Here is a 17,113-nt window from a genome sequence, read left to right on the forward strand (position 1 = left end):
CAAAAGTAACTCGCCCTGTCTCACTTCATCGCCGTCCTCGCCACTTATAGGGAAGCAGAGGGCGCTGGCAATATAGGAATATTACGATCTTTCGATGAGAAGCCCGTAAGACGGCAATGCCGTCTAATAAATGAGATGCTGGTGTGCAAATCATTAATCTACGAAAGAATTTTGTTGAAAATATGTAAATTTGACAAACTGGTGAATTTGAAAAATTAACAATATTGCAAGTAATTATGCAATTGCAAAATGCATTTTTCGAAAAATGGCCCCACCAGACGATATAGACTTTTTTCCTGGGACCTTCCTGAACACAATGCAGAAAACCGCATCTCGATATCTGCTGTCTCCAAAAATTTCTTTATTCCGGCTGATTTTGATCTAAATGCCCTGGACTAGAGGTCCGACTGTATGCAGAAAATACACCTCTTTAGGGGGAGGGGCAGGGGGGGGGGGTTGCACTCCAAAACTGACCCTACCTAATATTAGGCGTACAGAGCTGTCGATTTATTTTATGACTATGTTTCTCGATAGAAATAACCATCTGAAACGGGAAATTGATTTCATCATTTTAGGCAGTTTTCAAACTTTTTATTTTCCAAAAAATGAATACATCGAAAATCCAATACGATTGATAGTTCAGAGCCGTCTTCTGAACATGTAAAAAAATTTGCAATTCTTAATCTTCACAATTGTGGGAGAAGATGAATTTTTAAGGAATTTTTTGTCGAAAAAAATGTTATAATTGTAATTTATAATTATACATCAACGTAAAATAGATTATATAACTTCAGAAAAGTAAATTAATAACAAAATAAATATCATCAACAATATTGTCGATAAGAATTAAAAGGCCCATACATAGGACCTTAATTTTGACAGAATTTTTCTTGCCATCTTATCTGAGCCAATTTGATGAGACGACGTGTACGCCTATAGAATTCAACTGTCGTTGCGTCGATTGTGAAACCGATTTATTCTCTTTCTATTCCGCTGCTGTGCGAGGCAATAAGCTGTTTTTCCAAGCGAGCAGCAAAATAGTGCATTTTTCATCATCATGGCAACACACCCCTTGTTCAATTCTAAAATTGCTTCAGCTACCGCTGTTTCCACATGTAGTCTACACTTCCGCCAGATCACGCTGTGGAAACTTTTGTTTGCATTTTGGGTCCGACACGATGAGCAGCGTTCCAACAACGAAACATCGGACAATCTCTTGTGTATAGATAGGATTCTTTTGAGATATATTTCTTTCACTGGTGTGTCAACATGCCCCAAATGAGGACCTGGCTCCTCTCCTCGTGCAACTGCCGCTTCAGAAATACATAACAACTAACAAGGTATAGTATGCCTGCACTCACGTTCAAGGACGGTCAAATATATCTCATAAAAGCTGGAAGCGCGCATGATATAGGTAATAAACATGTTTCATTATTTTCCATGAATGAGTATGCTATCACAGTTCTCGACGTACATTTATCTCATAAAATGATTCCTCCAAAAATTCATCTCCTCCCACAATTGTGAAGATTGAGTATTGCCGATTTTTTTACATGCTCAGAAGACGGTTCTGAACAATCAATCGTATTGGATTTTCGATATACTAATTTTTTCAAAAATAAAAATTTTGAAAACTGCTTATGGAATCAATTTCCCGTTTCAGATGGTTATTTCTATCGAGAAACATGGCCAGAAAATAAATCGACAGCTCTGTACGCCCAATATTAGGTAGGCTCAATTTTGGAGTGCAGTTCCCCCCCCCCTTGAAATCATGAACATGATTGAATTTTGATGTAAAACAAATTGGTTTTTCAACATGATTGTCACGTTCTTATTTTCTTGAGAAAAATATCGTGAAAAGTATTGGTTTATTCATAACTTTTAAGCCAAGTATCATTATGGGCCGATTACTCGTTACATTGGTATATACTATTTATTTGTAAGTGATTTAGTTTGTGATCTTGAGGAGGTATATGGTCCAGCAGGACTGAGCGCCTGGTTACCCCCTTCTAACATACAATACAATACAATTGAGGAGGTATAATTTTTTGAAATTGTTCTGTGAATCTATAATTCAAGACGGAAAAACGGGTTTAGAATTCAATCAATATCTCTTTTCGTTGTCAAATTATATCCAACTAAAAAGTTGAGCCAGGAAATTTTTATAATTTGTAACTCAAGTACAAATTGAGATAAAAATTTCGAAGAAATCAGGAATGCTCTTTTCAATAGACAGATTGAGATGGAAAAAATATAAGAAATCAAAAATTCGATTTTAAAATTTTGTCGGGTTTCATGTGGAAAGCATCAGATGTATTTAAGTACAGTACTGTCTCGTCTTTCAATGAGGGAAGGGGAAATTAAAAATATAAATGAAGGGAAACAAAACGTAAATTGAATTTTGGGTGAGAAGAAAAAAAAAATTAAATATATTTGGTGTACATTAATATTAATTATCTCCCATTGTAATTTTAAACGTAAACTGTACAGCACCACTGATTGGGGAAAAGTGCACAGACCATTGCAAAAGGTCATTTCTTGTAACCGCAACATTCTTTCTCGGAAGAAAAACACCTTGTCGCGTGTATGGATCCCAAGATATGTTAGAACCAGGAACAATATCTTTTATTGGACCTGTACTGACCTCAGTTGACGCATCCAGAGTCCAGTCAACCCATAACGCAACTCCATTGCAATTTCCAGTACTGCAATTAGATTGGCAAGCAATAATGATTGTGTCGAATCATTTTAATAAGATAAGCTGCCAATATTTTTTTATGGCAAACAATGCCACATTGAAACAGCATTCAATGAAAATATCAATTCAAATATCGTGCAGACATATATTTTGAAATGATCGATTGGACAATGTTTGCAATTGCAGTTTTATTGTAGAAAAGTATGATGGGAGAAGTAAGCATATCTGTGGGAATATTACTTATTTCATACAATAGAAATTTCAGTACTCTGTTTCTGAAACGTGCGGTTTAGACTTGAGGATTTACTAGACAACCGTAAAGCGGCACAGGAAACTTTGAGGGAAATTCCATAAAAAATATAATAGATATTGGAATTTAAAAAAACCTACCATGCTATGAAAGCTGTATCAGAATTTTGAATATCAGGCTGATGATCTATATTTCTGTCAAGGTGCAATTCTACAACGGTGAAAGGAGCCGTCAAAGCCTGTCCCGGATATTCCCAAAGAGGATGTGCTTCTATCTGATTATCGCTTATATCACTAGAAACCTGTAAAAATTGCTCCTATTACCAATTTAAATTACGGTAGAGCTCAAACTATGCAGTCAATGAATTAATTATTTCATCAGTACCTGAACAAGTTCATCAAACCTAGACATATCAAATCCTTCGCATTTTCTAACTGGTGCACGAATCTTGTGTAAATCTTTGAATTCTACTGCAACAGCTCTGACGGTAACTGCCGATGGTATGCGTGCAATGTGCTTTGGATATCTCGAACTCAGATGCCAAAAGTATATGTTATCCCATGCGAGAATGGAAGTAACAAAGTTAGGTTCGCCAAAAATTAAGTTCACTCCATCATCTGGATTCAAATCATCTTTCGAATTAACAATGCGAACTTTCTCAGACAGACCATTAGCCTTCACAAACATTTCCATCACTCTGTGGGAGAGACCGTTACTCTCAAAAATGATAACCTGTGAATTGATTAGTATAATTAGTGTGTTAGTCAAAAAGTAAATTTTTAGGGCACGTCACAGAATTTTAGATCTACTCCAGAATTTTTATTATGACAGTACTGGTCATAAAACGAAATCCACTTGAAAAAACAAAATTTCAACCATCCACACCTGAGATATGATTTAATTTGCATTTAGGAATTGATACAGTGAGACATCAAATATTTGTTATTTATAAATATTTATAATTATTTTAGAAAATTATATATATTTTGCTGTTGTGAAAATTCTCTTTTTGATAAAGACTCATAGGTTTGTTTATTGAACCAAATATTTGGATTTAAAAATATATTTATTCTTTTTTTTCTGTTAACGATCTTATTTTGTTTCACTGAAGTGTGATCATGGCTGATTCCATCTCAAATCATACAGGACAGCGCAGGTCATATTCCACAATTGCTTGTAACTGAACTATTATTTCCTCACCCAAAATAAGAGCATAAGTATATTTTATTATGACCCACATAAATTTTTTGCGCCTGATAACGATTTTTGAAGAATTTAAGGTAAATAAAGACTCATATTTATCGTACAATTTCCGAAAAATAACCGCTATTTCGTAAGTTTTGAGCTTTTCTAAAAATTCTTGTTTTGGAATATGTAAAATCTGACACTTTGTTGAATCAAATATCAAAATCCAAGAAATTTGTAGAATTGCAAAAAATATAAAAATTAAAAAAAAAAAAATTACCAATTTGATAATCAAAACACAAAGAAAAGAATAAAAACTAATGTTCCATTTTGTAGAATCGGAAAGAATGATAAAATAAAATAATTGTAGCAAACAAATCTAGACTTCTCGTGTTTGTTAAAAAATATTCGGAATGAAAAATAAATTTCACATGCGATAACAAGTAGTGAATCGATTCAAAAATGCTTCTACGAAATTCAAAAACTGATATTATATTGTTTTCGCAGGAATTCGCATCTGCAGGGAAATGCAGAATTGAATCATATTCAATGGAGGAGGCCTTCTTATTCCTTATACTACTCAGGAGCGTATCTGACCATGTAAATATAGCTGCCAAATGAAAATAATTAGATAAATAAGAATAAAATCAATATCTCGATTATTAATAAGTCCACATTGCCATTTATAGGGTAGATAGTGTATACTCCCTACCAAACATACTAAGTTTTCCGAAAAATCAAAACTGGGCTTTTTCTGAAAAAAGACTTTTTTTTCAGCTAGCTATATTTTTTGCAATTTTGCAAATTTGTTGGGTTTTGATCTTTGATTCAACGAAGTGTCAAATTATTATTCCACTATGTATTCCAAAATAAGAATTTTTAGAAAAGCTCCAAAATTGCGAAATGGCGGTTATTTTTCGGAAATTATACATGGAATATAAAAAAAAAAAAAAAATATATTACTTCAAAATCTTAAAAAATCTTGAAAAATTTATTTGGTTAATAATAAAAAATACGTTTACACTTATTTTGGGCGAGGAAGCACGTACATCAGTTATGTATAATTATGGAATATAATTCTGCTGGCCGGCATGGTTTGAGATGGATTCAGTCTAATGATTTATCAGAGATATTTTCCAAGCATCTTCATGTTCGTTTTCACTCACCTTCTTTGATCCAAGTTTAGCTGCAGCTAAACCTAGCAAGCAATTGTCTGACAAACACAAGCATACAGAATCTGACGTGATCCTTTTTTCTAATGCTTGTATGTACTTTTTATTGCGCTTCTTATCATTCAATTGCCCTATTCGTGTTCTCGAGTAGGCCAAGTGAACGAAACAGTCACATATTGGTCGCTGATAGTTGACTTCATCCATACTGTAGTCAAATAAATAACAGATTAGCCCTACTTTCTAATTTTATGAACAGATTTGCATTCAAAGATTAATGTTATCTTTCTATTCTTGAGATATAAATCGTTCGTAGCTTGATACAAGAATTCTTGGATGCAGCATATTAAGTACATTGTGTTTGATAATTTATTGAAATTTTTACACTTTTTCTTACGCACAAATTCTGCCTCAAAAGACTGCATTAGTCAACTTTAACCGACCGAGGAAAGTGTCACTCATTTTGACTATTATTTGTGCATCGTTGATGTGGAATGCTGCAGATTGCGCAATTTTATATGCAACGCCGTACACAAATATATAAAAAAAAAAAAAAAATGTTCTACACAACAATAAAGCCAGAAAATGTATTTCCGTGAATGAATCACCACTAATTTTGTTTGACATTGCATGTGTGATTTGCTAGAATGATATTTGAAATATTAGGTTTTCGATTTTCCAAAACGTAAGACATTGTTTGGCTCGAAATTTCATGTATATTCTCTGATTAGTGTAGGACAGTGTGTGAATTTTATCATCGGCAGGATTTTGTGTAGAAATTATAGGAAAATATTATTGTTTTCCAATCTTCACAAAAAATGTTAGATCCTTGGTTGGATGACACCGTATCTTCGTAGAATTTGTAATGAATATTCCAAAACTCTGAAGTCAATATACAAAAAAATTATAATCAATAATTTTATGACAGAATATGAGTTTCAGTTTCAGTAGTACTTAATAGGAAGCTGACAATCATATGACGTACAATGTATTTTTCCGAAAACTGCAAGGCAAACACATCAGAGTTTTTAACCAAAATCCCAGCTCACAATCAAATTTACGAACACTAACAGGAGAATATACTGTAAAATATTGGGTAGAAAAAAATAGCCTTTCAAAATATCGAAAAAAAACTGGTATTTCTAATTTTTCAGACCATTCTGATGCCTGTGTGATTCGTTTCATATCTCTGGTGAAAAAGTTACTCCATAGTGAACTTTAGTGTGATCAACCATGTTTGATTATTGCAAAAATTGTAACTCAGACTCTTGATTTTAAAGTAAATCATATCAGGTACTATACAAGTACAAACTCCGACCAACTAGCGCTAACATTTCACTAAGATCGAACAGATTCTGATAGAGGCAAGGTTTTACCACAAGATCACGTGGAATACCTCACATATTTAAGTAATATGATTATTAACCTTGATCCGTCATTCAGGTGATACCAGAAAGAATATTCGTCATGAGAAGTGACCAACGTTAATTCTTGTCCAGAGCAAATTTCATACGCCGGTGATAGGTAATAAACTGCTTGCATCCAATGATCTCTCCATGGAATTTTTTCATTCAATTCAACTGTGCTCTTTCCATGATTCAACTCTAGCTTCACATCTGGATGTTCCCAAACTGGTGCACAGCTTAAAAGTATCTAAATCGATGATTGCTATGTTACTGCACAGAATGTAAATTTGTTCCCCACAACCCACGACAATTTTTTTACCCACAAACACTCTCACAAGGAACATCAGTTTCGTGTTCTCTGCCAATTTTATTGCAAGTCACCAATGTAGTAGAGCCTTGAAAACTACAAGATACGTATTTTTTTTTATCAGTAGAAAACGGTTCAAAGGGAAAAAGCAACCCCCAAAAATGGGCACCCAATAGGGTAGTTGCTCAGTTTCAGATAGAAGCGCTGAATGTATTCGGGTGAAGCTAACACTGAAATATTTTATTCATCAATAGAAACATTCCAACATTGGTTTCGTTCAAACACATCAAGCGCATCAAGAAATCACCCATGCCCATCTTTGGGGGTCGTTTTCACCCATAAAATCGTTTTTGCTCCAATAAAAAAATACGTATCCTTCAGTTTTCTATGCTCTACAACATAGATAGTTGCAACGAATTAGCAGGGGACACCAAACTAATGTTTTTTGTCAATATTACACCATATATAATAATACCTGCCCCTCGGTATCCATCTTCAAATCCCACCACATAAATACTGCATGCGCAGTGCCTGCTGCAATGGATTTAGTTTTATGACTGAAGCTTTCTGACAGTTGAAGGGTTGCTACATCAGACCAATCGAATCTAAAAATGAGACGGAAACACGACGCATGAAAATGAATAATCACTTTCTCAACTTCTAATTTATCAAGTACCTGCAGACTGCCAAAGGTTTGGTCAAAAGTTTGAATGAGTCACGTGGCAACTGACTAAGCTGTAAATCATGGACTGCAGCAGCACCGCTGCATGATCTAGTGACAGTTGGCGTATCAACAAGGATTTTATCACCAGTAGAATTCAAAACTGGTTCTATCCTGTTCCAAGCACATACCAGTGGGCTGTCAACAACTTGAGCCCAGACTGTGCCGCTATGTGGAATAACTATACTGTCGTTCTGAATTCAATAATATATTTTAATACTACAGAGCTTGATGATAAGAGATGTCAGCAGCATTTTCTGAATGTTAACTGATCTACTTGAAAATGTGTTCTCTGATTGTTCAACTTTTAATCTCAATAATACTTACATCCAGCAAAACCTTGTGAGCATGTCGAAATGTGGATAATGCGCCTTCCCCGATTAATTCAGTATCAAAAACCTCAGTAACTAAAATGTTGGCACGATTTGGCATATCTCCGCCTATTCCAACAGTGATCTCTGTTGATCGTTTGAAAATCAATTTAATCTTATCCGCATATCCGTTATCTTCGATTATTTTAATTGCACATTCTGCCATTGGTTTAAATGCCTGAAAATTTTGTCTGTACCAATTAATTGACACTTATACTTTCACCAAATAAGATGTTAAATTTTTATGGAGATTTTGTCGACGCAGCAGAAATGGCATTATATTTTTCAGCAATTTCAGCTGATATTTAAGCATATATATTTATAGTAAATCTTTTAATGTAGCAAAGACTAATTTTGTTTTGCCAGAATGAAGTTGTTAAAAATTCAATTTAACGATACGAAATGGTGAATTATTAGTGTTTTTATTTTAAATCAGATTTGATGTCAACAGACTTTTTCGACTTCCAGAATCATGAGATAGTGATTGCATTATCCAATTTTGTCTAATTTAAGTCTTCTATTCAAACAAATCTGATGTAAATGGGGTTCATCGATGGTCAACAACTATCAAGTCATCAGTCATTGACTTTCAAGCTGGCAATGGTAACAAAGACTTTTTATAGTTAATTTTTTAATAACAACACTAGGGAACCCATTGAAGATCACTTGTTTCATATTCAAATTAGAATTTACAGTAATGAGTTTTTATGAGACTCAATATACTTGTAAGGTCAATATAACTTTCGTTAATATTTAGCACTGCATGCACTTAGAGCTGAAATATTGGAAGTAATACATATTGATTGAGCATTTACAGTGGCACTAGCAAACTAAAGTTACAAAACACTGGACACCATGTTTGTTGAATGATTGTTTATAGAGTTTTTCACAACTATTTAATAACTTATAAATTACAGGTAAAATCAGATAAAAAATGTGGCCTAAACTCGTTTCCGTTTGCATTACCGATCTGTGAAAAGCAGGTATTTACCTCACACGCAGTTATTGTATCAGCCCCACATTTGGCAGCCATCATTGAGAGCAGGCCTGTTCCAGTCCCAATATCAAGTACGTTAGCTTTTTTTCCTAATGCATGTTTTTTGTCAATCGCTGCTTTTAAAGCAGCAAAATATTTTTCATTCTGTAAAAATTAGTAAAGTAATAAATAAACAGTGATGCTTTATTTTTTGCCAACTTTGATGCAGCTAGTTCTACTAATTACCCTTTCTTTGTCGTGCAGCATATCTGCGAATGCTGAGCGCGCCACTTCTTGGTGATAATCATAATCCGGATCTTTCTCTTCCCAGCATATTGTTCCTGTCATTGGATTGAAGCTCTGTGTGAAGACGCTCATGTTTTTATTACGCACGGTCCCTCGAGATAGCTGCCTTACTACAAAACGTCTGTGAAAGAAAAATGAAATATAAATTGTATTCAATTTTCAACGTCCATGAAATAGCCGTTATTTTGAAAACTCCATTTTCTAAGACAAACGTTATAAGCCCTCGCTTTTAGCTCGAGAATGTCTCAAACAGAGAAAAAATCGCTGGGATCAATTTGATTTCGCTATTTTACATTGATTTCCATGAAGAAACTAAATTTCAAATTCTTGAATAGGATGTGCTGAATATAAAAGAAAAATAGTGAAAAAACAAGTTACATGCTCCGTCAACTTCTTATATTTCCGCAACTATTCAACTCGTGACATTGATTTTGGTAACATTGAAGTAACGAAACATTAAAATGAAATTCACTGCTTAGCAACCTTCGACTGAAGCTGAAGGTATTCAGTTTTTAAACTATGAGAAGGGTTTGTTTTATTATGGTTTTCTAAATTTCAGAGAAATGTAGAGTAGAAAAATAGCAACTTTTCCCAAAAATGCATCATTACATTAACTTTACAAACTTGGACCGCCTTCACTTTCGGCATTAGAGGCTGAGGAATGTTATATTTATTCAAGTTACATTCTATAAATTATTGATCACAAATGAAATATTAAAATTTTTCTGGCAACATACCAATGAGATCGCAATGTATGGGCGTGCAGAGTCCTAGTTTTCATTCAAATCATACAATAGTCGTGATCTTGTTCACAACCATAAGCCCCAACAGACAAACATTATTTTGTAGTGATACTTCATGTACACTAATCATGTTATTGAATTTTTATAACCTGTGTGTTCACCTATCCATAATTGCTATCTCATTGTTATGTTTTTAAAACAATTTGAACGTTTCATTTAGAATTAGAGCTTATACCTGAAATTTCAATCGATCACGATTGATCAAAAAAAGTTTAAAAGTAAATGGACAAAAAAATCAACCTAGTTCATATGGTCAAAATGAACATTCATACCACCTTAAATCATAATTTATAAATAAATTAACGTGTTCGATTATTACAACAAATCTGATGATCAAAATTCGGTCTTATACGACATTGTTATCATAGATATTCACGCCTATAAAAATTCTTACTATTCTATTCGAGCATGCATCGAGCATCGTTACTTTTTATCACTTTTTGAAATCCATAATTTGATTATGTATTGAAACATTGTTTGAAATATATAATTAGGCAGAGCAAAATGACATCTTACATTATTTCATTTATTTTTCCGGTTTTCAGCATCTTTTCTATGCTGCTTAATGCAATGACGAATGCCTCTCCTTGCTCTAGTACTATCTAAAATCAACTAGGTAGAAGTATCAAGTTATGCAGACTCTATAAGTAATGAGTAATAACATGGCATACCCCTATAAATGATTGCCAAAAACTGGGACATTATTCATAAAGACATCAAAAGACACAACTACTAGGACTGCAAGTGGTATAGCAGTGCAGAAAATATGGTTATATGACTTAACAGGTTAATATCTACAGGAAAAGACATAGCACACATCCATACATCTAAGTAGCGTCACGAATACCGCAGAAATGGAACTAGAGATATGAACAGAGCGAGAAGGAAAAATTACACAAAAAAGTTTTCAACATGGCCTATAGATTTTTGATATTCTCTATTGCAACCGATATTCAAGAAACACAAGACTTACGAACATGTGTTTGAAATTATACACGTAATTAAAATACATATAAAATTTATAAACATTGAAGAAAAAAACACTATAGAACGATCAACAAATAAATATCTTATAGCTCATCGGAAATGCTAGCAACATTTACCGTGACATACAAAGTTTTTTAAGTGTCAATGGTCGAGAAAAGAAAATAATATGTGAATTGACGTTTCGGCCCTAATGGGGGAGAGTGGGTCTGCTTAGAATTGAAACAAATTTATTAATGAAACATTGTTGCAAAGGAACTGTGTTATTGTACACGCGTAGTAATGAAATAATGAATTGAAAGAGAAAAGGAAAAGGTTTGAAACTTAGTAACGATAACGGAACGAAACATTAAGAACAGTCATATCCCAGAAGTTCCGATGAATTAAGTTTGATTAGAAACTAAGTTTTCTACTAATACTTGAGAAAGTCAATCTGGCAGGGTATGAGTATGTATTGCTTCATTATTTACTGCATTTTAGGCAATCATAAAATATTGAATGGATGATTATTGTAAATCATTACTTGACATTAAAAAATCTAACCTCATATTCTAGATGGAGGGCGAACTTGCTGACTGCCGGAAAAGAACCAATCCATTGAAAATATTTCTGAAAAACTGTATAATTAGGTATTTCAGAAAAAATTTCTCGAAAGTTTTTAATTTACTATGAAAAACCCCAGTTTCCACATTGAACTGAAATGAGTTCCTAAAATATAAGTATGTTTTATTTTAAATACAGGTTACTAAGTTTTAGACAATGGTAGATGTATTATTTTCACTACCTTAGATGTACCGTGACTATCAATTGATTCGTGTACGATCATATCTATTGCATAAAAGTGCAGGCCTGGCTAACAATGCACAAGATTGTTTGGTCAGATATGATGGCTGCAGAATTTGATTTTAAAACAATTGAGCGGTCAAAAGTTTCATTGACAATTATTGTAGAAAATATTTGTGATTAAATAAATAATTGAAGATTCCTAGAACTAGTAACAATTGAAATGTTTGACATGGCTCGTACAAGCTCACTACTAGCGACAAATGGTATCTCTACCTTCAGCGAGTTTCAACATAACGAGTTTTTCTGGAAATACATTGTTACATTCGTGTTACAAGTTTCAACTTGGTAATTTGTCTGTGATAATGAATAGTAGTTTACAAATAACATATAAGTGGCTCAGATAAAAAAATTTCTGAGCATCTCGAACCTTTGGGCCTGGTATGTCTCAATAAGATTAGAATCTGTGATTGGCTTTGGTCGCTTATTAATTCATGCACGTATGGCAATTCAAGATACAGGTATCCATAATTGGGAAAAATGCCAACTTTCTAATAAATAAGAGTAATAAAATTACAAAGGTGACTCAAACAAGCAACTTACCAAATTTTTCGTTGAAGTGTTACCACGAATAGCTGGATAAATAATCAAACAAAATTCAAACAAAACAGCTGGTCATAGGTTAAGTTCGTATACAAAAAATTTAAATTACAGAGCTTAAAGGTTTCAAATTCGGACATGAAGTTTTTTGTGCTTATAACATGTACAGATTGGATACACGTGACATTTATAACCTCAGATTATCAAAATCTAATTAGCGATTGTGTCTGTATATAAGTAGATATTTGCAAGTTAAATCTCAAAATTCATCATTTGTTTCGGAGTAATATTTAACCTCAGTGTATTCAACCTAACATCGGATGGAGAAACAAACGCCTCCTGTGATCTGAATCAACCCGGCAAAATTTAATTGTGAAATAGAAACATTTGGTATTGACAAATTTTATGGAAATAAATTTTCATTAACAAATTAGATTTTATTTCACTATTATCTGAAACCAAATTTTTACTCTAATTTACCAGTCACAATTGAATAAAAACGTCTATGCAAAATCCTCCACCAGTGTTTTCAACCAAAGTCCTAGACCAAAATCGTGAAAACTGGAGATATAGGATGCTTTCAGTTTACATCAATTTTCACTACAATTACAGTATTTGCTCTAAGAGTCGTACGTGATTTCAGTAATCTGATCTAACGAAATAAACCTGTTACATACGCTTCTGATCAGGGAAGTTCTTACGTTGCCCACCAGTCTACTCTGCCGTCGTCAACAAAGTAAAGGGTCCCTACTACAAAGACGGCGACCACTATGTTTGACTCTTGATGAAAACACATCATTTAAATATGTCTCTCTACCTAATAAAAAAGTTCTGAACAAATGAACTGGTAAAAAAGATTATAATAACATTAGTATAAAAAAGATTATAATAACAATAGTATACATATGAAGTTGGCGGTAGGGTGAGATGCCGAAAACAAAACAAAAAGCATCTAGCAAACAAAACTTCCTTTGACAGCTGTCATCGGCTGTTTATGACAGTCTTTGACAAATATTTTTATAGGTATCTGTTTCTGACACGCAAAAAATAAACATGCAAACGAGAATTATCAAGATGATTCCCGACGGGAATTGTCTTTTTCGCGCGCTGGCGTATCGTGTATACGGCATTCAAGATCGACACGCAGAGGTGAGACTGAAGCCGTGTTCGTAAATTGACTGCCAGTACTAAAAATTCCCTAGGACAGAGACAGAGCTGTCCATGAACTCTGCAGCGCAAAAGAGATAAAAGATTGCTGATAGTACTGTCAGTCAATTTTCGAACACGGCCTGAGTATCGTTTTAAATATATCATACTGGCAAACATTTCAGCAGAAGTAATGAAACAGAACTCGAGGAGAGTTATATCAGAGAAGAAATAGGTTTTTTTGGATCCTGTAAATCCTTGATCCAGTTAACCACTAAGTAAGGGCCTTCCCAGTTTCTTTGTGGTTTCGGACATCGTCGTTTCTATCTTCGAGGTTGAAAGAGCCAGACAAAATCTCCGGGATTAAATTTTATGTCCCTGGCTCGAATATCATAACGAGTTTTTAATTTGTCTGAAGCCATAGAAATTCTACTTGTAGCAAAGCTATGAATTTCTTCTACTATGGGGAAAATAATAACTATAGCAAAATAAGTTGCCAAATGCTACTGGGGATGCATGGCACCGGGGGTTTTGTACATGTGAGTGGATTCGTTTACGAAAACAACCTCAGGGACGAAGCCCTTAGTAATAAAAATATAACAATTAGGAATACCGAGTGCCTGAAATATCTTCTTATGAACTTTGTTTTTGTAGGAAATATTGTACGACTCATCGTCGTCAATCCTTTATATAGGTATTCACTGCGATGAATATAAGTATATGTAAATTCATAAGTGTTAAACACGCAAATTTCAAAGACACTTGTCATAAAAACAAAGGCATTATAAAAAAAAAATGGGTGCGTGTACTTATGTACGCGCGTGAGAAATTATACTTCTTTGGCATCATTAAAAAACAATAAAGCAAATAACGGATGTCCTTTATTATATTTAAATAATCTATTAAATTTTTGTCACGAACTTTTTATTAAATGTTCTATTAAATTTATTTCTTTATTTTGTAAATATTAAAAAAACCAATAATAAATATTCAACATTGATAATTTAATAATATTTAGTATAAATTATATTAAATAATGATATTTTAATTTATATCAATAAATAATACATACGGATAACTAACCTCAATTTTATTGGAGCACTTGAAAAAGTATTTTAGCACAATTTTTTCACTAATATTCACAAATTTTTCGAGACTTAATGAATTCGGTTGAGTGGGCAACTTCATCCTGTTAATTTTGTGTTACAGTGATGCGCGCGCATCTTGAAATTTTACTCTCATCAGTTTTTCATAACGCGCCTAAAGAAGTATAACCAGAGATGAGTAGGGAGATCTCCAACGCTCGGCTTTTCGTGATACCAGCTAGGTTGGAGCGTCGACGTGACACCTAGGCGGCCACGCACCGAAGGTGGCCCATTTCCGACCTGACACCTAGGCGGTCATGCACCGAAGGTGGCCCACAATCGTGTATATATAGATACACTCGGTTGCTCGAGCAAGTGGTTGCCAATCGCATCCTTGTCCCCGCTCGCACAGATGTTTCCAGGAATGCAAGAATTGGGATTTTTTTGTTTCAATTACGAATGTCAGCGAATAAAAGTATCTACAGATTTGATAAATTTTGGATTCAATTAGCGGACGCTGAACCAAAATAATTAAACATTCCCAGCCCGAATACTTTTTTTTTTTTTTAATAAATATTATTTTTTTATTGATATGAAAATATGTGACGCCTGGTGTTCTCGAATATTTGTACACGTAGTCTATGGAAAAATATACGAAGCCAGCTCGATAACATTTATGCAAAATGTGCAATGGGCAAGTGGTTGGAGGAAATTTTTTTTTTCTCGAACTGAATCTTCCAGAGAACCATCAGCGAATTCCAAGTAAGCTCCATAAACATACCGAGCAAACGCGCGATCACGGACGTAGCTGTGGTGTGGCTGAGTGGATACCACATGAGGATGAATTTTCAATCACAGGTTTTTGCGCGAAGTTTTCCCGTATTTAAGTTAATTACTGCTGCCTCTGCTATAATACTGCATTCAAGTCTTAAACATAACACTAAAAAACAAGTTAACCACTTAATGTAAAACAAAATGTTAGATTGAGTTTAAAATTTAAGCCGGAGTTACATAAACTAAGATAATTACAAGCGCAACATTGTAAATATTGTACATTTATTGTTCATCTAAATAAATATGGTTTCCTCCTCAAAAAAAACAAACAACATGAGGATGGAGTGATGCGGGACACGGGTTCGATCGCAGTTCACTCTTTTTTTTTTTTTTTTTTTTTAAATTCAATCCCGGCTTTTTTTTTGTATTTTCGGAGAGAAAAAACAAATCAAAGAAAGAAAATTTCGAGAGCCGGTCGATTTTTTCCTTCTTTCCTTTTGCTTTTTTTTTTACTGAACCCATCTTTTTTGTAGTGGGGGTAACCCGGAAGAGAACAAATAATTGAAACAATAAAATTCCGAGAGCGAATCGATTTGTTCCCCGTTTTTGGCGCCTCTTTTTTCATATGGAAAAGTTTTGACAGTAATGGAAAATAGAGATTACTAAACGCAAATGTATTGTTTTTTAATAACACCGGCCCACAAAAAAAAAAAAGTGGCCTGTACTTTTGACCGGACCTACCTATCTTTATGTATTTTGACGCGCTGAATCCGAATCTGAAGTCAGTTCTGCCCGTACAACCTCAAAATTTTGAGTAAATTGCAAAAAACCATAAAAATCGCCAAAAATTAGCATTTTTGGTAAGAAAAAAATTTATGGAACTATAGACCAAGTATGATTTTTATGCATTTTGGTCCGCTAAACCCAAATCTGAAGTTTATTCAACCATAAGCCTTTTAAAATTTAATTGGGCCGGTGTTATTAAAAAACAATACATTTGTTTTTAGTAATCTCTATTTTCCATTACTGTCAAAACTTTTCCTTATTAAAAAAAAACGCCCATTTTATATCAGTCTTGACGAGCATTTCTTAAGAAGTTTGAGAGATGCGAGATCGGAACGACAAAATTATTTCAGTAGCAACAATGTATGGACCCCTCTCCTTTTCTGATATCGGCAGCCAGTTAAGAGGCTTCACAGTGTTCAGTTTAGTGCCAGCAGCTCTCGAGGTAGCAAGATGGTAAGTGAATTACATAATTATTTTACATGTATGGAAAAACCGGCAGGTTTGACGATCGTCTATTTACTTTATAGATTAAGAAGAGAAAAAAAGGGAAGGACCTGTAGTCGTATTTTATACTTTATTTAATTTTCCTTGAATTGTCAGACGTTTTTATTTTTGATTGTATAGGAAGAAAATGTGTGGGGAATTCCATTCTAGTGCCCAAGAATATAGTACACATTTTCGATCATTTTTTCTTTTTTTTTTTTTTTGGGAAAACATTTTCCTCAATTTCCAAATTTCCTTAATTTTTTGGTATTCAAATCGA

General features: G+C 33.8%; 1 protein-coding gene and 1 long non-coding RNA gene across 6 annotated transcripts; one reads left to right on the plus strand and one right to left on the minus strand.

The window, feature by feature from the left end:
- Positions 1-1,803: 1,803 nt before the first annotated feature.
- On the minus strand, positions 1,804-13,186 carry LOC124306076 (protein arginine N-methyltransferase 7). 5 transcript variants are annotated; one of them, XM_046766218.1, is made up of 13 exons: positions 11,961-12,097; positions 11,720-11,785; positions 10,709-10,794; positions 9,330-9,510; positions 9,099-9,248; positions 8,064-8,285; positions 7,692-7,930; positions 7,491-7,620; positions 6,729-6,955; positions 5,300-5,510; positions 3,333-3,680; positions 3,089-3,249; positions 1,804-2,705 (listed from the first exon to the last, which is right to left on the minus strand). In XM_046766218.1, the coding sequence occupies exons 1-13, from the start codon at positions 12,000-12,002 to the stop codon at positions 2,450-2,452; spliced, it is 2,319 nt and encodes a 772-aa protein (XP_046622174.1). In that variant the 5' UTR covers positions 12,003-12,097; the 3' UTR covers positions 1,804-2,449. The 5 variants fall into 5 exon arrangements, with proteins under 5 accessions (XP_046622174.1, XP_046622173.1, XP_046622175.1 ...); XM_046766217.1 differs by having other exon boundaries at positions 3,089-3,264; XM_046766219.1 differs by lacking the exons at positions 10,709-10,794; positions 11,961-12,097 and adding an exon at positions 13,040-13,186 and having other exon boundaries at positions 3,089-3,264.
- On the plus strand, positions 8,281-12,379 carry LOC124306091 (uncharacterized). The gene is made up of 4 exons (XR_006908524.1): positions 8,281-8,710; positions 9,025-9,175; positions 9,348-11,623; positions 11,732-12,379. It is a non-coding gene; the product is annotated as an uncharacterized LOC124306091 (long non-coding RNA).
- Positions 13,187-17,113: the final 3,927 nt, after the last annotated feature.

This window comes from Neodiprion virginianus, chromosome 5 (genome assembly GCF_021901495.1).
Source record: "Neodiprion virginianus isolate iyNeoVirg1 chromosome 5, iyNeoVirg1.1, whole genome shotgun sequence".
Classification (NCBI taxonomy): domain Eukaryota; kingdom Metazoa; phylum Arthropoda; class Insecta; order Hymenoptera; family Diprionidae; genus Neodiprion; species Neodiprion virginianus.

Excerpts from the sequence above, each read along its gene's own strand:
- LOC124306076 (XM_046766217.1), bottom strand. The coding sequence starts at position 12,002 with ATGATCGTACACGAATCAATTGATAGTCACGGTACATCTAAG. Across the intron at positions 8,286-9,098 it reads ATACAATAACTGCGTGTGAG|GCATTTAAACCAATGGCAGA; the intron begins GTAAATACCTGC and ends CAAAATTTTCAG. Across the intron at positions 7,931-8,063 it reads CTCACAAGGTTTTGCTGGAT|AACGACAGTATAGTTATTCC; the intron begins GTAAGTATTATT and ends TATTGAATTCAG.